Genomic DNA, 27,964 nt, shown 5'->3' on the forward strand with positions numbered 1-27,964 from the left:
TTATGACGTAGGTGAGAACAAATGAATACACAACTTTGTTGAAAAAATTGAAACTTCAATTAACTCAGAAAATGTAGGCCTAATTTTATTTTCAGAGCAGAAGTGGTGTAAGTCAAAAATGAGTAATGAGAGTTAAAGTAAACGTACTGTAAAATACAGCGCAAAGTAGCAGTTAATATTGAATTTATTTAAACTATTAGTAGTCAGTGAATAGCACGAAGGATATATTAATTGCTACTTTGCGCTGTATTTTACAGAATTTTTACTTTAAACCTCATTACCTAATTTTGACTTATACCACTTCTGCTCTGAACGGCTCAAACAATCACTGGTAATGTAAAATCAACCCCAATAACAGTCATGCAAATTTTTACAGAAAAGATTGCTTTTTATATTTAATTTAAAAAGGCTCTTTTATTTCTTGAGAACTTAATACGTCTGCCACATGAATCTACACCAACACATCAGAAATTTATCGACACAGTCTGGATTTATTCAAGAAGTGAATATTTTGCAAAAGGATTATAATACGCCATGAATTCTTGAAAAAATTAACACCATAATCCCTACTTAAATGCAATATAAGATTCAACTTTTGAAAAATATAAAGAAAAAAAAAACACGAATACAAAAATTGTGGAATTACTTGCATTAAAAATTGTAGATACATTATCCAAAATCGGAATGGTTACACATTTACACGTGATCTCTGCAAAACAATAATATACTGTAACAGGTATTTATTTTGTTTTTATTTAAACTCTCCTTCCTGACATACAAACAGGTAACTGATAACTAATAAATGTTTAATAGAACACAATACGTAGGCTACCTACAGCGTGGATTATAGGTTATGACTGAGTTATAATTTTCTCTTGGTCTTTAGGGAATCTGAAGAACGACAAATTCGGAGATTTAAACTTGTTGTTACTGCAATTTTCGTCATTGCACACATTGCCTTTATTCCGACGCATGATTAAAACGTTATTATAACATCTCGCATACCTTTAAATCACGTGCTTGCTGTATCAACCCTATGACCAGTGCCTTGCCTGCCGCTTGGACGCTAGTGTCGTGAATGTTGGCAAAAAAAAGTGTTGACGTTGCGCGACTGTATATATTAGACTGTGCTATTATACTGTGGGCATATCATTGAATGCCAGTGTAAGCTGTAGATAAATCTGTAATCAAGGGTGTCAGCAGAAGTCGAAAGTATTTTCTTGTAATAGAAGGTTAGGTGGTGTTTGAAATTTTCTTGTGTTCATGTTAGAAGACGTGAATAGATGAACATGGCAACGTGGATGATCGTCACTCCAAGGTTGTAATAAATGCTATCAATTTTTCCCCACAGAATTAATAGGATATTGACTTTGTACAATCTTACCTCCACTATGCCAATATCGGTACATTATTATCAATAATATTTCATGTCATTTATGGTAGTCCATATATAATCATAAATACACAATGCTATATTATGTAAACTGCAAAGTAGTTAATATGATACTGTAATAAGGATGTTTACTTTACAAAGGTTTGAACTTTAATAGTGGCAACTATTTATTTATTACTAATATAGTCCTTCAATATAGTCAGTCAACTGTTGATGTTTCTAATGGTGCGATCTATTGCCTGTAGAATCTCAGGAACAGTCCGGGATCGAATGCTACGAAGTGGTTTCCTTTGGGATCAAGTCATAATCACAGAGGCTGAAGTGCTATGAATATGGTGGATAAAAAAGCACTTTCCAACCCCTGCGACGGTACAGATCAGCTACAGTGTGTCACGTACGCCCGAGCATTATCCTGGAAAATGATGAACGAGTTCTGCAAGAAGTGTTGCCGCTTCCTTCGCAACGCTGGTCTGAGGTTATGCTCAAAAAATGACGGAAATACTGTGCATGAAGATCTGTCTTTGCGGTACGATATGTGTTAGAATGACGTCATCACAGTTGTATACAAGAATCGCCATAACTTGCACATTAGCAGGGGTATGACGAATTTTTGTTTTGTGTGGTGACCCATAATGACGCCACTCATTAGTTTGACGCTTGTGTTGAGGTTCGTATGATCTGGTCCATGTCTCATCAAGCGTAATAATACGGTGTAAGAAAGCCGTTTCCATCACGACCATAATGCTCCAAGTGAGTTTGAGCGACATGGTATCGTATCCATCGCTGCGCTTCCGTCAAATTGTGGGGCACCCACCACGATGCAGTTTTCTTCATTCTCAGGAGATTCTTTAGAATATGCAGTAGCACAGTCGCATGCGATAATCCTGTCTCTTGGCCTAACTCACGTATTGTTTGATGTCGATCTGTGCCTAATAGCGTGGCACTAGCCTGCACTTGCTCACTAGAGTGACCCGATTGAGCCACTTCTGCCATACTTTTCACATCCCTCATTGAAAGCTCTAACCCACCTCACAACTCTTCTATATGGAAACTCCGTTTCCCCACATGGCTCAACAAGACCTTCATGACATTGTCTTGGTGTATGACCACGGGCATATTGAATTTTCAACCAACTTCACTGTTCCTATTTTGTGAACATGGCAAAAACACAACAGTTTAGATAAGTAACTCAACAAGACTATCTTCTTCTTGCACAGCGCATCGCTTTGAGTTGGAAGGGAAAATCTGTTTACTGTGAGGTAGGTTAGACATAGGCTAACATATGGTAGAAGTGAGAATAATTAATTCTTTCTCGTTTTACTTCCAAAGTAGTGTTGCCACTATTAAAGTTCGAACTCATGTATTCGTAGTCTCGACTCTTTAAGCAGTACTGTACTGCTTTTACTTATTGTCCCCTTCGTTAATAGCTATTTAAATGTTATGCCTATATTCCAGTTTAAAAAGATGTGTGGATATAATAAACAGTTTAGATGCATCAAAATTTCCACTCCTGCTCAACCGTATCACTCAAGCTATGCAAGCAAGCCCTACTAATGAGAAGGCATTTAGTAATGAAGAAGAGGAAAAACTGCAACTGTCACTTGGCTTGGAAAAACAGGACCTGCAGTTACTTCTAGAGTCCACCACGTTCATAATAGAACAGGTGGTGTATGATTTTTGTCGGGTTCTGATTTGTAGGTTTTTATGCAACATGTTACAAACATTTATCTAACTTACAGTAATATTGCAGGCTGCATATTACATGACTAAACCATCAGTGCTTCAACGTCATCTTTCAGAGACACTCAAACTTAATGAAGATAAATGTGAAGCATTTATTAATATTTGGATGAGTTCAGCTAAAGGAATTGTGGAGCATCTGAGACAGAGATCATTATTTCCTACCCAGGTTGGTATTAAATAGTCTATTTGCAGTCATCCTTTGTCTGATCTGTGTGCATGTCTGAAACTGAATTTCATCACGAATATACTTTGTACTACGAGTATCTCTTTTAGGTATATTTGGATCATTTATGTGTCAGTCATTAAAATCAGGTCCCTCATTCATTTCTTCGAAGAACATTTTCCCCTTGGTTTTCTACTTGTTATCTACCTTTAGGCCTACATGTTTGATTAATGTGCAGATTCTCGTAAATAGCCACCAGCGTAGTTTAAATGGCAGCATATTTGCTTACTTAATTGAGTCTGTGTTCAGGTGTGGATTCGAATTCCACATGGGTCAATTACATGATTGGGGTTTTTCGTTGTTTTATCCCAAAGTGTAAATGAATACCAGGTAATCCAATTTCAAATCCTTGGATTTATCTCGCCATACCATCTCATTGTGACCAATTCCTTCGATGCTAGATAACCTCGCAGTTAATACAGCATCATTGAATAGCCAACTAAACATTTTTCTTAATGAAATGAACCCAGGAAAAAAAAAAAAAACCGGTTTCATATTCATTACATTTTCTTATTAAATCACAATGTCGCTTGAATGACTGGTTTGCTTTCTTCCCCTATCCTCCTCCCTCTTAGCATTAGAAAAATGACAGTATGGTTGGATTGAATTAGGAAACTTTTCACTGCTCCCGAAAAGTTACCTCTAACATCAGAAATAAAATCTACCAAACCCACTCTTCCCTCTATTGTCAGCAAGATTAAAGAAAATAATCCTCTTCATTTGCCAAAATTTCTTACGTCACTAACTGTAAATATTCTGCAATGCCTCCTTCAGCGATCGTGACTTAGCACTGCAATTGTTACGCTCCACCATCCACTCACTGTAGGGATTGTATTTATTATAGGGAGTCCAAAACTACTCTTCTTGTTCGTTTATAATGATCATCACCACTTCTTGTCACATTTAATGTTTTGGTACCATTTGTTTCAGTTTGAAGGCATCAGCTGGTCGCTCAATCTTCAGACTGCTACAGGTGCTCAAACAAAACAAATCATTCCCAAAGCAGTCTTTCAGTTTGGATTGAAAATTGATGAAAGTAAAGAAATCTCACATGAAAACGTGACAGTGGAGTTTACACATGAAGAACTGTTCGAATTTTATAAGCAACTTGAAACAATTCAAAGCCAATTAGATGGACTACACTGACATTTACATTTCTATTATACTGTTATGAAATTGTCACAACATAATTTGATATAAAATGTTCAGAATATAAAATATATTATATGCTTTCACGTGATAATTAACTAGGTTATGTTGTTGACTAGTTTTGGCCTAGAGGTCATCTTCAAAACTAGGTGGTTTTCACGCCTTCTGATTCTGTTTCCTATGGGGATGTGTTTGTGTAATGTAATGTGGAGTCAAATAATATGTGTTATTTGATGCAGGTGTGTGTTTGTATGTCAATTTCAGAACACACACACTATTTGACTCCATATTACACTAGGAAATGGAATCAAAAGGCGCAAAGACCACCCAGTTCTGAAGATGGCCCCCAGGCCGAAACTAGTCAACAACATAATCTAGTTAATTATCACGTGAAAGCATATATATATATATATATATATTTTCCGAAGTGATGTATTGTTAAAAGTTGTGTAATGTATGAAATCTTCAGTGAATGTTCCTCCCCCCTTTAAAATGTGGTATATCACCTTTTTTGTTAACCCTCCAGTGAGCATGAGATCCCTGAGTTGTTCTGTAATGTATAGTAAATGTTGTATATATACAGTACCTGGGTCATCAGCATCCAAAATATTTTTTTTTTTTTTTTTTTTTTGTACATTAATTGATTTCTGTAATTTACAAATTTGTTTTCCTCTTGTCATAAATTGATCTGAAATTTAAAAATCTGTTTGATGGGCACTTGGGGATTTTGAAGGCCCTTTATTGGTATCACGAGGTTCAGACCTGTCTTCGGACAGTTGACTAAATAACAATAGAAATACAATTAATTGTTGGTTTGACTGTACACCAATTAAAGAGTGTTATGGCAAAACGCATTGTCTATTTTTATGAAAGAGCTGGGCTATCTTATAATGGGGTTACTTGGAACACAATTAAAATTTTGATTTTCCTCTATGCCTGTTGTATTCAAAACATTTTCTGTATTACACATTTATCTATATAGTATTAACATACAGAATAGATGCCTAAAGACAAATGGTATCTCCACACAATTTTTTAAGAGTATTTTCATGGGTGTTCCAAGTTACCTACTATAAGAGTGTTACTTGGAACACATGTTTGAAAATGCTCTAAGTTAGAATTATCGCAGTTTACTCGGAACATAGAATAAGGTTTTTAAAAAGAGATAAGGAAAGAAAGAAAATGAATTGAAAAATCACAAAACTTCCTTTACGCTACTTTTATTGAAAAAACAAACATGATTACATTTCACAATCTGTCAGAAAAGTTTTTAAAGCAAAAGCGACCTCTTTTTGGGAGTGTAGGTTTGAGGATTGCCAGTACATTTTCTGGAATGTTGGGGGAGGGGAGGGAATATTCCCACTGCTTTTGACGATTCTCTCATGAAGTTCAGTGACATTTGGCTCTGAGATTTCTTCTACCTTAGCAATGAAAGTTTTCTTGTGATTTTTTTTTTTTTTTGTTTTTATCATAAATCAATTGTACCTTAACAAATTCTCCTTTTCTTATGTCATTAATATAAATCTGTTCATCTTACCTTCTGCACTGATGTCTACATATTTTGATATTGCTTCACTGAGTGAAGGCTCGTCTATGTCAGATTCTGAATCCAGATTTACAGGACGTTTAGCAGAGGTCTCTTCCTTGGTTTTACTGTATATGCAGGATGAATAGCTGTGAAGTCTTCCTCTACTAAACTTCTTCCAGCAGCAATGCCAGTTCTACAGTTTTTGGTTTTAGTTGTATTTTCACTGGTCCTTGTCGCTGACAGAAATTCCTGAAGACTTCGTCTCCATTGTTTTCCAGTTCCATCAGGAATCGAAGTTGATGAATTCTGGACAGGAATTCTCTTTAACACCTGCTGCCTATCAATGGGATGAATGCTGCAGGCCCTAAACTCTGATTTTAGGTTAGAGGAAATAACATTATCTTGGTTCAGTTCCTCAAGGACTTTCCTTAGAAGAGCAGGAAATTGGTCTTTTGGCAAAGTTCCTCTATTCTTTTGCTTCCAGGCACTTAAAATCTCTCTCCATTTCCCTTTAGGCCACATCAAGGGGTTGGGTTAAGTGGGTGCTGTTTGGAGGTAGCAGGATGAACCTAATGTTCTTGTACTCCTGCAGTACATTTACTGAAATGTGGCTACTTAAATTATCCCCAATTAATATCTTTACATCTTCTTTTGGCAGTTTTTTTTAATATTGTAGGGCTACTGTTTGAAACCACTCTTCAAATATCATTTCATCGAACCACCCACATTTACTTCTAGCATAACGGCAACCTGGTGGCCCTCCTTGTTGCCAGGTATCATAAAGATGCTCAGATTTGTAGCAAACCATAGGGGGCAGCAGCAATACTCCACTTGCAGTGCCACTAAACATGACTGACACATTACATTTAGAGTGATCTAATGTCTGATCTGGATATTTGATACCCCTCCTGGGATCATCTTGCATATTCGTTTTCATCATAATTAAGAATTGCAATTGATGGAACATCTTTTAAACTTGTTTCCAACTGGAAACAATAGCTGTGAGGTCAAAATACTCATCGATACATTATCTACAGCAGCCCTGGCTCTTTTAATATTTTGAGGAAGTCTCGCAGTTAGTTGTTTATGTCTGGAAATAAATCCTTCTAGCCAGTCTACTTGAGGAAGATCATTCTTAAAATGGTGCTCACTTAAAATCCCTCCTATCCAAATGTGCTTTGACTAGCAGTGTTATGTCAAGCCCTGTGAGTGGGAATTGTGCTTTGACTAGCAGTTTTATATCAAGCCCTATGAATGGGAAACTCCATTCACTAGGGTACCAGATTGTCATTACTAAAAAGCAGGGCAAGTTGGGTTGAAAAGCAGGACACCTAAAATTTTGCAATACTGTAATCATATTTCTTACAAATCTCAACAAGTTTACAAGAACTATATTTTTAGGCCTACATAGTAAATAATTTACATATATAAAAAATATATTCATATTTATTATCATCATACGGCTTCTGCAGTATATATTGACTACACCCCAACTCTGGCTACTAGCAACAGGCATCTATAATGAACACCGATCAAAATACCCCTCATTTCTCGTGAAAAACAACTGAATAGACTACAGTGAACTATAGTGGACTTTATGTTGTCAGCAAACAGCTGGATACATTAAGAAGATTGATTGATCATCATATGAGTTTCAGGTAGTGGTTTCGCTCACAAATGTGAGCATTCGGTCCACCACTACCCTTGATTACATTCAATCACATATCCTAATATATTTCTCCTATCATCTGTATCTCCCCATATCTTCCAATTACATACAGTTAAACCCTATTTCTATTTCTTCCTCCATCCTTTCTGATGTGTAGTATTTTCAACTCTTCACCTTCTTTATCTTCCCTCAAGCCCATTTCCAAACACTATGCAATACTGTCTACTTTTTTCTTATATACAAACATTCTCGTCTACATCTACTCATCCATTTCTACTACTATCATTGTCATCTTTCATTACTGTTATCCTTAATTTTCTGTTTATCTTAAAAACCTTTTTATCTCTGACTCTTCTTCACTAATTTTTCTACTTTCTCATCTACATTACCATATTATATTACTTGTCTCATTTATTGTTCTAATGTTTGTAATACTTCCTTGCTATTACTTGTTAAATTCACTTATCACTGTAGACAAATATCTACTTTGCCTATCAGCAGGACATGATATGAGTTAATATCCGCTCCTGGTAAAGTCTTCGCATTTTTTAAGCAATTTCGGAATCTTTTCTGTACCAGTATGTAATCTATCTATCTTATCTCTGCTTTCGTCCCTTGGGCATGTCCATGTGTATCTTCTTCGTTTATGTTGTTGGAATAATGTATTTCCAACAATCATTGCATTTCTTTTACAGAAATTTACCAAAGATTCTCCTCTGTCATTTCTTCTTCCCAATCCATATTTTCCAACTGTTTTTCCCTCTTGACCTTCTACAACTGCGTTCCAATCGCCCATTAGGATTACACATGCTTCTTTCTTCTCCTTCTCGACTATCTCTTCTATCTTGTCATAGCTTTCTTCCACTTCCTCGTCTGCTAATCCACTATGTGGCATATAAACTTGCACTAGCACTAAGTCCATTTTCTTCCCTTGTAGTCTAACCATTATCACCCGGTCATCTACATAACGCACTGATATCACTTTATCTTTCATATGTGGTCCCAGTAATACACCAACACCATGACTTCCTTTGCACTCACCATTTGAATAAAACAACTTAAATTCATCACTCACCAACTCACTATTATTTTCCACCTCACTTCTGATATTCCCATTACATCCACTCTGTTTCTTTCTCATTTCTTCCTTCAAGTTTTCCAACGTACCTGCTTACAGAAGAGTCGTTACATTCCACGTTCCAGCCTTCAAGCTTCCTTTCTTCTCTCTGTTGGTTTGCTTCATAATGTGTCCTTACCCAGCATCTCCTTCCCGGACATCTGAATGAGGGGATAGTTTACATCTGGAATCTTTTATCGTGGAATGACTCATCATGCCATGTTTGCAGTTTGCAGTTTTTCTTGGGAAAGGTAAATGCAGTAGCTTCCTGTTGCTTTCCGTACACCACTCTCTTTTTCGCATCTTAAAAAGATGCCAGGGAGCCCCAGCATTGATGTGAGGAGAGTGGATTTGACTAATTAGGCCCTCCGAAATTCACCACAAGGGTTAAATATCAGTTCTATCAGGGTTTTTGACCCGATCAAAGACTGGGAAATCCCAATTAACCTTTGCCATATCATCAGAAAATCGTGTGCACTTTATTCTTCTTCCTCCCATGTTCTGAAAATAGTTCTTCAATAAATCCTCCAAGTAGGTGTTGAACAGGGTATGTGATAAAGAGTAACCTTGATGTACTCCTCTCCCTATTTTGTTTCCTTCTGACATATGATACACAATTAAAATAAAACAATTTAAACTTATCCTAAAAGGCAGCACCAAGTGAATGATCTTATGCATCAATTGACCAAGCGCCAAAATCAATTTTTTTTAAGATTATTGCTCCATATAGTAGCTAAAGGTATAAACTGTCTATAAAAATTGTTTCTACTTCAATCTCAACATAATTCGACAGTAAATTAATTTCATCAAACCTATGAAGAGAATAATGGAGCCATATATATTTTAGTTTGAACATATGCGAAGAGTCAGCTACTTAAGGTGAGTTAAGTCCAAGATCTTTCATTAATTACAAGAATTTTATGGAAAATGTTCTCGTAGCCAAGGAAATTATATTGTGGTCAGTTGTTTTAATTTTGAGAATAGTTTCGGAGGAGCACTCTACAAATGAAATGATTAGACGATTCCTTTTTCCAGACCATAGTTTCCTCCCAAATGATAGTGACTTTGGCAATATAGAAAGTTCTTTAAAACGCCATACTATTGAAAACTATATAAATGTAATGAAAATGTGCCGAAAAAAGGATCCACTGGTTATTCACAGACTGACTAGTATCGATTTCTATAGTGTAGTTGCTCTGGAGAAACACATTATAAATAGAAAAAGAGAGGAAAAAAAACCATGAGATGGTAAACTGGCTGCACATTAGAGAAACAGAACTAAAGGAAAAGAAACCTCGCAGACTATTGAAATATCTACCGAAATAATGGCAGGTTTAACAGTTAAATCACCTATACAAATACGGTCCCTATCAATTCTTACTTGCTTTAAATAAATAAATATATTTTTTTTTATTTAACATTTATGCCAAATTTACATGTCTAGAATAGACAATAAATAAACATAAAAGAATATGACAAGTGGCTATGTTATCCCATAACAGTACTCCATGTGGAGTACTGTAAAATGGGGTGAATAGAGATGAATTTTTACTCCATGTGGAGTACTGTAAAATGGGGTGAATAGAGATGAATTTTTACTATTTTTTACTTCTTGTGTCAATGAGTAAATATAATAAGTGTTTGTTTTTATTCATATGGAGTGAACAAATCTGCAGTGCTCAGGAAAAGTGACATAAGTAAGTTTCCACAAACCTTTTTTAATAATTTGACAACTTACACTGGTTTATGCCGATTTGATTTTTTTCTGTATGAATTATTGTAATGGGAGGAATACTTATTTATTTTTTTCCAAGCGAGAAGATGTTCCGTAAGTTGTCAATAAATTATCAAAAAAGGTTTGTGGAAACTGACTTGTGTCACTTTTCCCGCGCACTGCAGAAATAGTCTTATTATTATATTTACTCTTTGACACAAAGAAATATAAAATAGTAAAAATTCGTCCCTATTCACCCTATTTTACAATAGTGAAAATGAATGGAAGGTCAAGAGCATTGGTCCTTTTAAGTGTTCTTATTTTTTTTTACTATTATCAAGCAAATCTAACATAATGATTGGGATGTTGATTTAACTGGAGAAAGTGTTTTTTTACTGAACTTAGAGATTTCTTGTTTCACAGTTGAAATGTTAGGTCATGATGAATGACATCATTACGGATATACCATGATGCAGTGACAATAGAACAAACAGTTTTAAACTGATACCTCTGCAGTATTTCAATATTTGAGTTGCTACCAGTTCCCTCAGTTGGATGGCATATGTCCAAATTGGTTTGCTTATAACTTTATAAACAAGAAGTTTATTTTTTAATGATAGTTTTGATTTAGGTCCCAATAATCAATTGATTTTTTATGTTTTCAAATTTAATTCTTTGCATTTAGTTTCAATATGTTTATCTAAATGCATATCTAAATATTTAACATCATGTGCTTTAGGAAGTTTTCAGTTCTAGTTCGGAAGATAACATGAACTGAGTCTTTTGTGAAGCAAGAATAGCAGTGTCATCAGCGAAAGTAGTTACTAATTATTTGAAATGGGAAATCAGCTTATAAATTGTATATAATATAGAGCCTGAGACCGAACCTTGAGGTACACTTGAATTGTCATGAGGAGAAATGTTTTTCGAATTTTACTTGAAAAACTCTTGAAGCTAAGTACGAGCGAAATAATAAGTAATATGATTGCAGAAATATAACTTTCAGTTTGTAATGTATTCCAAGATGCTAAACTTTATCAAACAGCAGAGCAATATTTTTTTTTTTGTTCCTATGGCATCTTAAAATTTACTTACGACTCTATGAATTTGTTCTATTGTAGAGTGTTTTCTTCTGAATCTGAACCAATGGGGAGGTATAATATTGCTATCAATAAGAATTGAAGACAACCTCTTTAAAAAGAATTCCTCGGATAATTTAGATATTATTTGGCAACAGACTGACTGGATGATATCAAGTCACTACCTTTGGTGGTTTTGCTTTTTGCTGGTTTTGAAATCAAGATTATTTTAAAAATTTTCCACTATGCTGGATAACATAATTCGCACCAAAACATGACGACCTTCCCTCATCCCCTTCACTAAATTGGAGGCACATGCAAGGGATAAATCCTTAGCTGAGTTGCCAATTCTTGAAGTCATTGTGATATGCCAACATTTTTCAAACTGTGTTCTGTGAAACCGCGATTTTTAGCACGACTATTATCTTTGTAAATATACCATATAAAACAAAATCGGTATAAAAATGAACAAACTTATTTGAAAAAGACTTTATATTTATATTTTCACTAATATGTTTTGCCTAAATAAACAAAGAAATATAGAATTATATAATAAGTGTTAAAGGCTCATGTTATTGACATTCCAGAATTCCTACAATGCATGCTGGGGGGTGACGCGTATGGCTGTCAACAGCTCTCCAATCACAGATATTCATTCACTACTTAGAGTAGTTTCCACTCCTCAGTAGGCAGTGAGTTTCAAAGCAGTACACGTTTCACTAGCTTTGTGGAGTGGTTAGTAACCCCAGGTATACAGGCACGTTTGTAAGTTTTTACAGCCGTTTCTTGTCATTCTGTTAGTGATGGTTGTAAGAGGTGATATAAACTCTGGTGTATATATGGGGCATGGATTAAAACAAATTAAACAAGCCAGATTTACTTTATGTCCCTGTGCTAAAGCCAGGAAAACAAAATTATCTTATTTGAAGTGCAACAAACTGGCACACTCAGAACACAGGAGAGGTATCTGCATTGAATGTGGGTGTGTTCTTATCCTGCAAGCCTCAAAATAATAGTAAGATTATTTCCAAATTATGTAATATTGTTAGAAACATGTCTTTTCTAAAAATAGTGTTATTCAATTTGTAAGCAAACTGTAATACGAGGCCTGTCTAAAAAGTATCCGACCTTTAGCCAGAAAAAATATTTCAAATACCTGACGGGGTTGGGACCCTAATCCCCTTCAAAGTAGGCTCCTTGTGCTTGCACACACTTAGCCCACCGATCCTTCCACTGCCGGAAACACCTCTGGAAGTCTTCTTTTGGAATGGTGTTCAGCTCTGTCGTCGCGTTCCGCATTATCTCTTCTCTACTCTCAAAACGGGATCCTTTCAGTGGTGTCTTCAATTTTGGAAACAACCAGAAGTCGCAAGGAGCCAGGTCTGGAGAGTAGGGAGGTTGGCGAACGGTTGTAATTCCATGTTTGGCCAAGAAAGTGTGGATCAATTGGGATGAATGTGCGGGGGCGTTGTCGTTGCCAGTTGTTCGCCGTCCACATGTCTGGTCTTTTGCGCCGAACTGCATCTCGGAGTCGCCGGAGAACATCGTGATAGTACTCCTTTGTCACCATTTGTCCTTCTGGTGCGTATTCGTGATGCACAATTCCACGGACATCAAAGAAAAGTCAGCATCACCTTGATTTTGCTTCGCACCTGTCGCGCTTTCTTCAGCCTTGGAGACTCAGGATGCTTCCATTGTGACGACCAGTACACCCATGACTCATCTCCAGTTATCACGGTGTTCAGAAACCCAGGATCAGTGTTGGCGGTGTCCAGAAGGTCCTGTGCAACGTCACGACGGAGGTCTTTTTGTTCCGGGGACAACAACTTGGGCACGAATTTCGCAGCCACTCGGTTCATGTTCAAATCATCACGAAAAATTGCACGTGCAGAATCTTTACTCACTCCAACCTCTTCGGCAATCTCCCGCACAGTCAAACGACGATCTGCCATCACCAAATTTCGCACCCTCTCAACAACAGCTGCACTCCGAGCAGTTTGGGGCCTGCCACAACGCTGCTCACTCTCCGCTGATGTGCGGCCATCTTTGAATCGGTTGAACCACTCCTTAATTTGTGTTACACCCATCGCATCTTCCCCAAACACCTGCTGAATCTTATGAATTGTTTGACTTTGAGAATCACCAAGCTTTTGACAAAATTTGATGCAGTATCTTTGCTCAATTCGTTCAGTCATCTTGCGAGAAAACTAAATCCGACAAACACTTAGAACAGCACCTTACTTGGCGACCACCAGCCAGTGACTGGCACAAGCGAATGCGGTGAAAAAATTCAAGCATGCACATTACGGTTCCTCCTTCCACCGTGCACAGTGGCGCCGCCTTAGAATCACTACTTTGCGTGGGAAAATTTAAGGTCGGATACATTTTAGACAGGCCTTGTATAATATTATATTATCCTAACTATTTGTTATAAATTTTTAAAACTCATGTGTGAAAAAAATTGTTACCAGCAATCTCTTATGTTTTAAATATAAAAATAATTACATAATTTTATAATTGATCAGTTATCAGCAATTTTCAATCATTGACATTTGCAATATACTTATTAAGTTCAGAAATTCTGTAATTTTATAATGTTATATTGTCTTTTCAACTTCAAATTTATTTTTTCATTATCCAAAACATTCATAAACAATATAATACAAGATTAAAGCCATTGTAACAGTAGGCCCAAAAAAATATGTGGGTGACCCCCACCCCAGGTATACAACCAAAGCTGTCAAAAAAGGATATGCAGTTCAGGGTTAACTAAAGATGTTATGCGGGTAAAATTTTCGGAAACTATGATCATAGAATAGTAATTTATAGTATAAGAGAGTAAAATTAGATTTTCCGCTTCACCTCGGGTGATAATTTCCACGAGCGAATAAAATCTGTTTACTCTAGTGTGCATTACTGGTATGTAAATTTAATTTAAATTGTAGGCTTTTCTTTGTTATGTGTTGTTGGCGAAAAAGTTTTAAATGAAAGAGTATATTCATTTTATTAGTGCTAATATGTTGGTTGTCATGTAGAGAGTGATTTAAAAAAAAAAAAAAATTTAATTCACTGCTGCGAATAAAGTCATTGTTTAGCAGTAGCAGCCCGTGGTTACAAAGGTTGGCAGTTCTGCTTGAAAAGTGGTATATTTAGCACACACATACTGTTTATTGCATCTAAATCGGATAACGCGTGTAATTACAGCTCAAGTTGACTGTGCATCCGAAATTGTACTCCAACCATCTGCGCGCCCAACCCACTTCGTGCGCAACACCTCTCCCACATGTTGATACCTGAATGAACAACCATCAGGAACTTTCTACCGTTCGAACGCTTTAACTCCTACCGAATTCGGTTACACCAACTTTTCTAGCCTACACCCGTACCAGCTGATGGAATTATAAAACGGAGAGCTGGGAGTTCCTACAGATTTACAATAAAGTATCGTAACTTGACCATTGCATTATTAAATTTAATTCTTTGGCATAACAGCGCAAGAAATGAGCTGTGGGACACAATACAAATTCTCCTTATTTCCCACTCATTATGTTAGCCCCGCTATTAACCAGCACAATTAATTTATGTGGTTCAATTGTGACTGAATTTCCATTAAGCCTATATTCCATCAAGATAGTTTGCACCAAACTTTCAGCGTCATGTTTTGGTAGCAATGAAGAGAAATTTCCAATCATTTTATTGCTATCCAACAATTAATTTTGAATTGTTTTTGTAGTTCCTTTGAATTGTGAAGAGCTCTATAAATGATCTTTGAAAGTTTAATCTAAATGTGGAGTAAAATCTGTCAAACCCCGAAATATACCGCGGTTTGTTGAATCTTCTGATTTGGCAAGTCCTGCATCGCTAATTCAAATGCGGCACAGAATTTCACACAGTTAATTATTTTAGATAGACCATATCTATTTTAGAAACATTCTCATCTTGCTTCTGAATGTTAATCCAATACACAGAATCAAGCTGTGTTAGAATATTTTAATATCTCTAGCAGTGACAAATCTGTTTGACTTGAAATGAGTTTTCGAATTTTCATGCTTTTCTAGTTTTATAAGCCAAATTAACTAAATCCTTCACTCCTGTCTTTGTCCATGTATTTTCTCCTCTAAACAGAATATACGGGTGGGGAAGAAAGAGTTTTCATGAGCACAGCAAAAAACGAATCGTTGCCATTACACATTTCAGTATTAAAATACTAGTAGGCTACATGGTTTCCTCGACTTTTTCCAGAAATTTCAATATTTAAATTTAGTGTAGGACGTCCTAATTTTCTATGTTAACGTGCAATTTCTCTTTTAATTTCGAAAAGGTGTGTCGATTAGGTTTTCATTTCATTAATTTTTAATATAAAATATTTCCTTAGACACACTGAATAATCACATCACACCACCCACAGTACCATAACGCACTGGAACTGTAATGATATACAGTAGTCCAGAAGCCTATGTGTTCTAACGCAGGTCATAAAGAGATGAGGTTGTTGCTGGTTCTTTTGTATATACGGAGAGAGCTGCATTTGTATATACGGTTGCATCTCTAATGCAGTCTTATGGGACGGTGAAGAAAACCGCCGTTGAGCTCCAGAATTGCCGATCACAGATCCGAAAAGTACACTACAACTAAAGTTCTCGAGCAATTCAAGACTCCTACAGACAAAATCTCGAATCGAAGGAGAATGAATTGGAAAAATAAATGAAACAATGAACTAGATTACATAAAAGCACGTTTTACATCTTAAATTTTTTCAGGTCCATTTAAATGGTGGTTCTGCAGTTCTTATTGTAGAGCCGCCCCTGTTTAGGTTGCTAGGGATGGTGGAATAAAGACCAGTTTAGATACCAGTCATGGATAAATTCCTTTTACATCATTTTTTTCATTACACAAAAATCATATTAAACCACAAAAGAATATATTTGTTTTTCTGCCAGTTTAGTTCTTGATGTTGATGCAAATTTTCTGTAGGCCTAAGGAACGTTATAAGATACGAAATATGATTTAATTAATTAAGGGAGCATGTACACTTCTTACACCTTAAAATTCTGGTATGTAATATACAGGCCTAATATAAAATTTAAATTTCTACACCAACTATTGAAGTTCATTCTGATAAAAGAACCTGTATCAGTTTTTTTAGTTATTTAATGACACTATCAATTTCTAGGTTATTTAGTGTCAATGGCATTAGTAATAGCACGATGGTATTTGGCGAGATGAGGCCAAGGATTCACTATAAATTACCAGACATTTGGGGAAAACCTCGGAAAAAACCCTATCAGCTAATCAGTCCAAGCAGGAATCAAACCCATGCCATAGTGCAACTTCGGATCAGCCTTAGCCGACCTAGCTACACTGGTGGCTCTGTATTAGTTCTAAAGTTATAATTTTTAATGCAATGTGCGGCACTGGCTATAATAATATCTGTTAAGTGAAAAACAGCATGAGCTTTTTTTTTTTTTTTTCGCAAACTGTATTTCTTAAAGCCATTTCCCTGGTAATTCCGAAACTACTGGATAGAATCGAATGAAACCTTTTCTGCATTCTTAAACATAATGTACAAATCAGGCCAGAATAATTATTTCTACAAGATTATTTGCTGTTGGCGATATTTCTTTCGCATACTGTTCACATACTGTTCGACGAAGTAAATCATGCGTAAAATCGTCTATGTTACTGTATTCTGTTTTTAGTTTTGTTTATTTTCTTTTTAGTTGGTGAACTGTAAGTGTTCATTTCTATGGCCAATATTTTTCTTTTTTTTACTGTAGTAATATGCGGGCTTATGTGAGGGCGGCAATGAACCTCCGGATTCCTTAAAAGCCAATAAGTAAGTAATATGAATGTCGCCAGTTGCATCAGATGTTAAGTGATAAAGATTTTTACTTATCAAAGTGCCGCAACTTTTGATTACTCTATGGATAAAATTCCTACTATTAGACAATTTTAACACTTTGTTTTCTTAGCTATGCTCCTCTGCAAATAACATATTCTGTTTTCTTCGACTGTGTTCTTTGTTCTTGTTGTGATGGTCCTGGATCTTCAGACGAATCAGGAGGCCTGGCAGCAGATCATCTGATCCAACATTCATTAATCACGGCCAGAAAAAAATTAAACATATTGAAGCGCACAGTGGTATAAAACAACACCTCGACAAATGTCTGAAAAGACACTGAAAGCGAGTGAAAGCCATCAGGTAGAGGCAATGACTTAGATTTGCCAATGCTGGGATCTATTGTATTTCTGCCACGCGACTAGGGGTTTAGTAAAGGATGGGGGTTTATAAGGGTTTACCAATTCCAAGAAAAGAGACAGTCATGTTTTGGAAGCAAGTATAAGAAGTTCTAAGAATGCCATTAAAGAGACCTGTAATAAACACTATTGCTTTTCTAGGTAGTTCCAAAAGAATTTTAGCTGTTATAAATTCGTAGCCAGAGCATTTCTTTGGATGTACATGGGTTGTAAATAAAGTAGTGGTAACACTGCCGGGAATGAGTCTTGCGCATTCACATGAGATATGAGACAACTGGTAATCGTAGTTGGGGATATTGTCGATGTATTGAATGATAAAATCGGTTGCTATGACAACAGATGTTATTGTGCATGCTTAAATGTAGAGCACTATTTTTAACTGCTCTAAAGCATGTTTACTAAACTTGAGCATGGATAAAAATCGAGGTAGCCCATGGTAGAAATGCACGCCAATGTCATCAAGGGTTACTTGAAGCTTGTGGCAATGATGCACTACTATATCGAATGGTTGCAAGATGGGTCTCTACATTTTGTGTGGGTAGGAATGAGATGGCACATGTGGCTCGCACAGGTCACCCGTCCATTTGTGACATACAAGTGGAGTTAGTGCGAGGTCTCCTTGCTGTTAACCATCACTGGACTGTACGAGAATTATTATCCATCGAGGCTGGAATCTGTCATCAAACTGTGTGGCGCTTCCTGAAGAAAAACATCCATGAGAAAAATTGCAGCACGCTGGGATTCTCATAATCTGATAGAAGCACAGAAGTGGCACCAATATGCAATAGCTCAACTCCACCTACAGAGATACCGCAACAAAGGGGACATATTCCTGCAACATATTGTTGCCACACACGAGATATGGGCACTGGCATACAAGCCTGAACTTAAGTGTCAGTCTGATGAATGGACCACCACGTCCAAAACAAGTGAGATATGAACACCTTAGGGTGAAAGTGACGTACGACAGTGAACATGTTATCATTAGCCATGTCGTACCTAAAGACCAAAATGTGAATGCAGCATACTACCAACATTTTCTTGAATACAATCTACGTCGAGCTATGCAGTGCAAAAGTACACATTTCCTGAGAGACAATCCACCTTTCGCGCATTATCATGTCGCAGGAGCAGTAGCTGAATTGCTACAGAGATGGGATTGGGAAGTATTGGAACATTCTCCGTATTCCCCTAGCATGAGTCCTTGTGTCTACGACTTGTTTCCACAGTTGAAAGAACCACTTAGAGGCAAGAGGTTTCCAGATATTGCATTAGTGCTTCATGCAGTAGGACAGTCTATCAGAGAGATCAACAGAAACAACATCGCTAATAGCATTCAACGGCTACCATGGATTTGGCAAAAGATACAGAAAAATGCTGGTGATTATATTGAAGGGATGTAAATGTATTTTCCATGTAAGTTCAATAATATGTTCATACCGGCTATGTTGCCACTACTTTATTTACAACCCTCGTATTTCTGTTTCTATTGCTTTCTTTACACAGTTTGGAGAAAAACTCTGAATTAAATAAATGGGTATTTATTCCTCACGTTAATACTTCATTACTTTCCTTCCTTTCTTCCACAACTTTGGAACAATGCATTCACCTGTCTTGCTTAATGTCACCAAATCGGTAATTATATAGCTAGATCTGGCATTCTTGTGCAACGATTTGTTACAGATTTTCACTGTCAGTGATTAGTTAGAAATATTGATTTTTTACTTGAAAGATAAACAAAATTAATCACGTTGTATAACTGTACACAGATTGACATATTAACTAGTCTTCATACTCCAGGAATTTATTAACTACAGTGTTACTATTAAATTTTGTGCTCATTGATAAAAAAGACCTAAAATGTGCAAATAATATTGCCCCTTCCACCTCCAACTTACAAGGTCCTTCTTAGCCCACTCGGTGCTGCTTTCACTCATGACTTTGGTAACCTATTTTCTGAGAATGGAACCAGATGTATGGACTCATGATATAACAATGTACATTCATATTTCTATAATACAGTACTAAATTATGACTTCTGTTCATTTTAACCGAGTATGTGTTTCAATGTTTGCATTAATACCTAAGAGTCCACGGCAATTCGAAAGGCGGTAGTCTGCTAGCGTTTGCGTCGAGAGAGACAGATAGAGAAAGTAAGGCAGCGTACAACATTGCCACGTCATACTTCATGCGCATGTGCAATATAAGTAGTGCAGGAGAGAATTTCAATTATCAAAAGACCATAATGACCTTAGCTGTTGATTACTGTAAGCATGACACCAAACAAATCCTCTTTCCTTCACTGACAATATTCTTTGCACTGTTCTCAATCCCATACCACATGCTTCTGCAGTCGTTTCTTGCATGTTGGCAATGTTGCAGCCAGCATCAAGATGGCCAGCTGCATTCTGCTCAACGTTTTTAAAATAATTATACACTTTAAACACTATTTTCCGCGTCTGTCTGTGCAATACTTGTTTTTTTTAGTCTCTTCTTCCATTTATTTATCTTACACATACACAGTAAATGTTAGTTTTACTTATTCAATGTATTGAAACACTCACACATGAACAAACGAACTCAGGAAGTACTTGTTATATATTTTTTTTTAGTAAGTTATTTTACGACGCTTTATCAACATCTTAGCTTATTTAGCATCTGAATGAGATGAAGGTGATAATGCCAGTGAAATGAGCCTGGAGTCCAGCACCAATAGTTACCCAGCATTTGCTCATATTGGGTTGACAGAAAACCCCAGAAAAAACCTCACCTGGTAACTTGCCCCGACCGGGAATCGAACCTGGGCCACCTGGTTTTACGGCCAGACACACTAATTGTTACTCCACAGGTGTGGACCTGATTGGTTCTACTGTACAAGTTTGTGACGTCACATACCAGAAATGCTATGGCACATATAGCAGCTGACAGCCTTCCGAAATGCCATCGAGTCTAATCATATTGAGATAAATGACATAAACTTAGCAGACTAATTACAAATTTGATTTAAATAACAATGCAATTAACACTCATCACCATTTTATCAAATGATTGCAATGGATTATACAAGGAGTAATGTCTTAAAAATACGAAATTCCAATTCACTGATCAATTATAAAGGTCCCAACAAAACAATTACGTATACGAAAATTCATATTCATTGTTGCCATGACAATATCTCTATGTGCAAAATAACAGGTTTTAGATGAAAAACTGTGATTTTGCATAACTGAAGACCTATCTTTCTAAAGGTGCTAAATTTAATTTTATTGAATCTAAGGGAGGTACAGCCATATGAGAATATCATACTAAATTGTCTTTGTCGTAGCTCAACTGTAAGTGACTCATTTGTGCCCCAAAAGACTGTATTGGAGGTATTTCAACATGCATTTAGCATTGTATTTTAGTCAGTATCTCAGAAATTTGACACTTAAGCACCTTTAGAATGTTAGGTCTTCAATTATAAAAGGTATTGTCATGGAAGCAACAAATTCGAAATTACGTTTTTAAGACATATAGAGTAAGGCAAGCAGATCAAAAGGAATCTCTAGCTATGTCTCAGCAACAGTTTTGTTGATAGAAATGATACAAAGGAGGAAATACATTTTAGAGGACGAATGCAACATGAGAAATTATTGTTGGCATGAATACAGATTCATTTATCAAATCAGTATTTTTACAAAGATGTACATAATTACTAATGAGGAAAGAATAGACAAGAGAATGAAGGGATATTGAAAGAAGAAAGAACTCACTTTTTTTATAACACTCTTTATATATGAGGAGCTTGCATTCAAAAACACGTTTGTCCACTCAGAAACAAAAATGAGTTAGCTATGGAAATGTGAAGTTAAGTGAGAGTCGGAATGTCAGGAATAGCTTTTATGATCATAACTCTTAGTTTCACAATGATAAAGCAGAGAAATGTGACGTTTCTTTCATAACTCTGTACGTCCTATAGTTTGTTTTCAAAACTTCGTTAGTCCAATTGAGGTCACAATACACTGGCTTCATGCAATTCAATGAAGATGGCTGTCGTGATTTATGGTCCTGCGAGTTGATCTGAATTCTCATATGATGGCAGCACTGCTTCCCTCCAGCATCAATAAACGAAGTCTTTGTTTTATGCAGTAAAGCATTTTGAAGTACCACAATAATATTTTAAGTGTTGTAAATTGAATAAAACTGAATTGAGTGAATTAAATTAAACATGATGGAAGTAGTCAGCGAGAGAAGTGTTGGAAGCAGAACAAGAGAAAGAAATAAAAAGATGAGAGATAAGGAAAAGGAGCTGAGGTAGGTAATAGGTAGCTATGTCCTCATTTTGTCATAATGTGTAATTTAATCATGAGTTCTAACATCAACACTCATATTAGCTGTAGATATAAATATTTTAATGAAAGAAATAAATTAATATGTTCTGGGCGAAGACACAGGTTGATTAAGCATAGCAGAAATGAAGTTATCATATTGAACATTTTATTACAGTTACATTGATCACTTCCCTTTTCTAGAAACTTTTAGAATCCATGTAAACATAGAAATGGTCAATATGAATGTAATTGGGAGAACCAGCATAATTGAAGCAAGAAGACTATACAGTGAGAAAACTAAACAATCCCAAGACATAAAATTAGAATATGTTTGCACCCCCAAACGAAGGAGATCAAGAAAAAATACTGGAACTCACACAGAATTTCAGTAAAATATAAGGTAATTCACTTAAGTGTAAGACACTGGTATCATTAAAGTATTATTAATCCGTTATTAAAATGAAATAAAACAGATAATGATGTTGCCAACCATAAAAGTAATCATAACTTAAAAATAACTTACATGTATTGTTCTTTAATTCATTTCAGATATGGGCAGATGGAAAACAAAGATCAGTCTGCCAGAAGTGGTTTCTAGCAGCATTTGGTGTGAAACAGTTTTGCGTACTAAATATAGCCAGAAGAATTAAAGCTGGCACTGGAATTAAGGATTGCCATAGCAGAGATAGGATATCTCATACCAACAAGGAGAAAAAGAAGAAAGTTGTTGAATTTATTAAAAAATTAAAAGAAAAAAAAAAAAGTCACCATGGAAGAAATAAATCGAAACGTCTGTATTTATCTCAAAATCTCATCTTGCCAGAATGTATAACCAAAGTGTGGAAGAGAGTTTCCAAGTGAAGTACAGCATGTCTTTCAAAATTTTCTCAACACAATTTAACATTAGTTTCGAGTCACCAGCTACTGATTATGTAGTTTCTGTTATAGGATGAAAAACGGAATTAAAGCAACCAAGAATGATAAAGTCGAAGTGCAATTAATGACTGAACTCAGGGTGCATATTTTCAGAGATAAACAATTCCAATTATTGATGAAGGAGCAAGATGCAGGAACAGTATCATTGTGTTTTGACTTTCAACAAGTGCAAAATTTACCAGTGCTATCTATACAAGAAGCATTTTATGCCAGACAACTTGGGTTTTACTCCTTATGCATTATAGATGTTCAGAATGCTCATCCAGTTTTTTTATACATGGACAGAAGTTGAGGCTGCAAGAGGACCAAATGAAGTAGGCTCAGCATTGTACATAGTCTCAGGACCTTGGAAATACCGAATGAAACTAAAATAATCAAACTCTTTGTCAATGGATGTTCTGATCAGAACAGAAATACATACATTCTTCATGTGTTCCCATTGTGAATGTATATGGATGCACCAGAAAGTGTAAATGAAATTCGTTTAATATTTCCAGTCCGTGGACACTCATATTTACCAGCGAACTGAGTCTTCAAATGGGTTGAGAAACTTTTACGAAAAGAAAGTAATATACTGACTCCTGAGAGATACAGGGACATTTACAAGGAAATTGGAGAAATGAAAATCATTGGAGATGATTGGAAATTGTATGATCTTAAGAGTCTGTTACATATCCTACAAAAAGTAACAGGCATCAGAGAAATGAAAAGAATATTTTTTAAGAAAGATACATCAAGAGGCCACAGAGTGGTCAAGGTAAAGATGGAGCCTTATTACAGAAGTCATGATTTATCCAAATTGTGGAGGAAAGACGACTACAAGAGTTACCACTCCAGTATCCTATTTCACAGGAAAAGAAAAAAGATGTACTGAAGCTTCTGCAAGGTTCTGCAGGAAAAAATTGGCAAGAAAGTGAAGCATTAGGTTTGGGTTGGTACAAATCACTACTGGTTGCTACTGGAGATGAAAATGTTGTAGAGGAAAATGATCAAAGTGATTGTGATTGTGAGGAGGATGATATTGGACTCAACCTGTAAATGTGACTAATTTTCTAATTTGATAAGAAACAGGCATATTTAAGATGTAAGTGCTGATAATTTTTGCAGATAATCTTTCCAACATGATTATTATTTTATAATGTGTTTTAATTATTAATAGTGCCGTATTTGTCTTCTTCTTCTTTCTTTCTTTTTTCTTTTTTTTTTTGCAAAACTTTGTCTATTTTTTTTTTCTACAAAACTTTGTTTGTCCCCAGTTTATTTTCAAAACTTTGTAAGTCCAGAACATTTTCATTTGTGACACATTAAGTATTGGATGGGAATTTTTGAGTTTAAGATCATTGATCGCTGAGTGCTTAATCAAGTTATTGGTAATATAAACCATTCATGACATTATGATGTTAAGTGTCACAATTTTTTTTTTTTAATTTTTCTCCATTTCATCTTTCATGGACATACGTGTTTTTGTACACAAGCTTTTATATATATATAAAATCAGGTAATGTTTACAACAAAGTTAGACTTTGCACTTAGTGATGGTTGCATGGTGCTGCTGTCGACTAGGTTGTCTACTCTGTCTGTTTCCCCCATGCTGGCACCTGATAGCAGCAGCTGTAAGGCTCCTTGCAGGGCTAGCAGCTCCTCTGTCAACTGCTCTTCCTCTCTGACTCGCTCTGCAAGGCGCTGCAGTAATCTGCTTATCTCTAAGCTGTGTTCCACTTCACTGTATATATCTGCATGCAGGTAACAAGTGTAATGTAATATCATGCAAGATGATGTAATATACGAACAGACTGGACAATTCCCAAGCACCCAGTCTCCCTGATGACGAAAAAATTGATTTTGGCACCTAAAATGATTGTGACTGATAAAATTCAATTCTGAACTCGCTTCAATGAAAAATTTATTTGTGCAAGAGAAGAGAAAGAAAAGCTGAAAGTCACAGTGAGTGAATGATATCAATTCTAAGTAACAGCTCAGAAGCTGCCACTTCATGATGACCTCAATAAAATTGTCTTCATGAGTGAAAGCAAATTCATAAGCATTGTTGCAATGTTGTGAAAAGGAATTTAATGTAACATACTAAAAATAAATTCAGATATTCTTCATTAAAAACAGACAGCTTAAATCACTTGATGATGATTAATATGAATGGTCCAAAGACTGGCTTTGACCAATATGGTAAGTGAAACACTAGTATTTTCAAACAAAAGGATACAGACACATTAAGAGAAACCAACAGGCAGAAAGGTATAGTGGTAACTTGCTGAATGCAGTGAGATTCAACAGAAAAGCATTGTAGAGGGAAGGAAGCTCCTACCCATGCACATTCTATCACTTCACTCCCATAGAAAAAAGACAGCTGGGCAAGTGCTGTCAGTATATCACAAGAACTTATCAGAAGTAGGCCTATGTAAGTATTCAATACTCAAAGTCACATGATATTTCTTTTTATGAAACTAAATGTTTGTGAAACAAGAATACAACAAATAACAGTGCAATACAAATATTGCTGCTTTTCCTGTATAGTAGTAGTATGCAAGTAAATCTTTATTTTAGACTACAAGGATTATTCAGAAATTAGTAATAGTGGAATAAGAAAGATGGGGGGGGGGGGGAAATACCTCTGTAGTAATACTAAAAGAAATTCTACACCATGGCCGTTTTGTTTTACACATAACTCACAGTATCTTGCTGGGAGTTAATCCTTTCTTTTTTGACAACCTGACATGGCATTGGTCTATTGCTGAGTCTCCAGAAAAAACCTCAGTGCTCATTTAGCAGACTGAGAAGGCGCCAAAGAAAATTTTCATTTTTCTTTATAGAGTACTAAATTCTCTGTATTAAACCTGCTAATACTGTGTATATTCTTTATTAAAGTAATTTGTATTAAGCTGCTCTGTACTAAATGTACTTCATTTTATCAGATTCGAAAGCATACATACTTCTTATATTCTCATTTTTCTTCCCCAAAAAGAACAATTTTCTCTAACATCCATAAAAATATTAATATCTTTACTCACCAAGAAGAATATTGGCAACATCAATGAGTGTCCGAGTGAAACGATAATCTCCAATGTATTTAATAAGAAATCTCAGAATAGCTGATAGAGATTTCGTCTCTCTTCCAGCTAATGCTGCTCTCAGACCTTTACGCCTATTCAGGGAGAGAGAACGAGAAAAAAATGAGAAAAATATTCATACGTGCCACGCAACACACTTGCAACAAGTAAACAGATTTCACTGCACACTCTCAATGCAGCTTACACTGAGAAAGAGAAAAAGGTGTATGTGAATATGTATATTAACTTCTCCACTATGTGGAGTTAGCATTATAATAGTGATGAAATGACAAGGAAGTGCTGCCATACCAAGACAGCCACATATAGGTTTGCAAAAGCAATAATTTTTTTAAATGATTTTCTGCCACACTTTTTTCTTGCATTTTCAAGAATAATGTGCATGTAATGATTACAATGTGAATCAGAAAGTTATGAAACACTGTTTCAGATACAGAGAATTCAAAAAGGTTTTGAAACAGCACTCATGTACATTAAATTCCATTAAGGAAAGATCTGAAAATCTGATTGGTTGTAATAGTATATTTAAATTAAATTTCTTTGTGAATTCAGAGAAATGACAGAGGATGAAATTAAACAATGTTCTTCTGATTTAGATGTTTCATTTCAAATTAAAAAAGGAAGTGCAAATCTTAAAGATGTTGATGGTCCTGAGCTCTTCAATGAGCTGATAACATTCAGAACTTCGAGCAATGGCAGTGATGGTGTTTCAGAAACTGATCCATTAAAAAACTTTACCTACATTGCACAAAATAACTTGACGTCATTTCCTAATCTGTTTATAGCTTTGAGAATTTCTCTCACATTACCTGTGAGTGTAGCATCAAAACTCAAAGTTATTAAAACATTTTTAAGAACAACAATGACTCAAAAAAGCTTTAATGATTTAGAATTGTTAGCTATAGAAAATGAGTTGTGTGAAAAATTAGACTATCACAGATGTTATTGATGAATTGGCAAATAAGAAAGCAAGAAGAGCTTGTTCTAATGTACTGATGAACAGTTGCTTCTGTTTGATACATTTTTTACATTTTCTGTGTTTATAAACTTCAAATAAATACTGTATATAAAAATTTGTATGGATTTTTCTTTGTCAGTTACATGGTTCTGTAACAAAAAAAACATACTAATAGGCTTTTAGAGTTGGGTTAAGTTGTGAATGTACTTGTGATGTGCACTATTTCGGGCGGCCAATTATATCTAGCATGCAGGCGTCTAATAACCCAGAACCGGCCCGAAGTGTACTGGTACATAATGTCTCTCAGTAAACCCAGTGCGAGTAGAACACAAGACATGGAGAAAAAGAAAGAGTGATTCATAAACAACCAAAAGCCATGATCTAATATTCTAAGATATGCACACTGTGTTCAAAAAATTTTACTATCTAATGAAGAGGTACATGCAAAAACAAAATTTCCACAGGTGCAAGCCCTAACAGCCAGAGCTTATAAAATATGTCCATACTATTTCGGAAACATTGAAACAAGGTAGGAAAACAGTTGCAGACAAAATAACAAATGTAGCAGTAGTGGCAGCAGTGATGGTGGTGGCAGCAGCACGACCACAACTACCACCACCACCACCACTACCCCTGCCACCACTACTACTACTATCGTCTTTGTTTTCTCAACAATGGGTTCATTTTTCCATCAGAAAACATAAGTGTTAAATAGGCTTTTCACATGATCTTCAGCTTGAGATCATCCTGTGGGAATTATCAAAGTTTCAATTTAAGATTACTGTTTAAAATGCAAACTATACTTTC

At 35.8% G+C, this 27,964-nt stretch overlaps 2 protein-coding genes across 4 annotated transcripts in view; one reads left to right on the plus strand and one right to left on the minus strand.

The window, feature by feature from the left end:
- The first annotated feature begins 1,137 nt into the window (after positions 1 to 1,137).
- On the plus strand, positions 1,138 to 5,358 carry Vlet (Valette). 3 transcript variants are annotated; one of them, XM_069838115.1, is made up of 4 exons: positions 1,138 to 1,318; positions 1,639 to 3,056; positions 3,144 to 3,302; positions 4,290 to 5,358. In XM_069838115.1, the coding sequence occupies exons 2-4, from the start codon at positions 2,829 to 2,831 to the stop codon at positions 4,503 to 4,505; spliced, it is 603 nt and encodes a 200-aa protein (XP_069694216.1). In that variant the 5' UTR covers positions 1,138 to 1,318; positions 1,639 to 2,828; the 3' UTR covers positions 4,506 to 5,358. The 3 variants fall into 3 exon arrangements, with proteins under 3 accessions (XP_069694216.1, XP_069694217.1, XP_069694215.1); XM_069838116.1 differs by having other exon boundaries at positions 1,142 to 1,403; positions 2,849 to 3,056; XM_069838114.1 differs by having other exon boundaries at positions 1,143 to 1,318; positions 2,849 to 3,056.
- A 15,534-nt stretch (positions 5,359 to 20,892) lies between these two features.
- The window catches only part of LOC138708001 (U3 small nucleolar RNA-associated protein 15 homolog), a 39,752-nt gene continuing 32,680 nt past the window's right edge, over positions 20,893 to 27,964 (minus strand). The window contains exons 8-9 of the mRNA XM_069838110.1: positions 26,143 to 26,276; positions 20,893 to 24,852 (exon numbers count right to left, since the gene is read on the minus strand). Coding sequence (XP_069694211.1) covers positions 24,614 to 24,852; positions 26,143 to 26,276 — 373 coding nt within the window. The 3' untranslated portion in view covers positions 20,893 to 24,613. The remainder of the gene's footprint in view (positions 24,853 to 26,142; positions 26,277 to 27,964) is intronic.

Source organism: Periplaneta americana, chromosome 10 (genome assembly GCF_040183065.1).
Source record: "Periplaneta americana isolate PAMFEO1 chromosome 10, P.americana_PAMFEO1_priV1, whole genome shotgun sequence".
NCBI classification, from domain to species: Eukaryota; Metazoa; Arthropoda; class Insecta; order Blattodea; family Blattidae; genus Periplaneta; species Periplaneta americana.

Excerpts from the sequence above, each read along its gene's own strand:
- Vlet (XM_069838114.1), top strand. The coding sequence starts at position 1,284 with ATGAACATGGCAACGTGGATGATCGTCACTCCAAG. Across the intron at positions 1,319-2,848 it reads TGGATGATCGTCACTCCAAG|TTTAAAAAGATGTGTGGATA; the intron begins GTTGTAATAAAT and ends CCTATATTCCAG. Across the intron at positions 3,303-4,289 it reads GATCATTATTTCCTACCCAG|TTTGAAGGCATCAGCTGGTC; the intron begins GTTGGTATTAAA and ends CATTTGTTTCAG.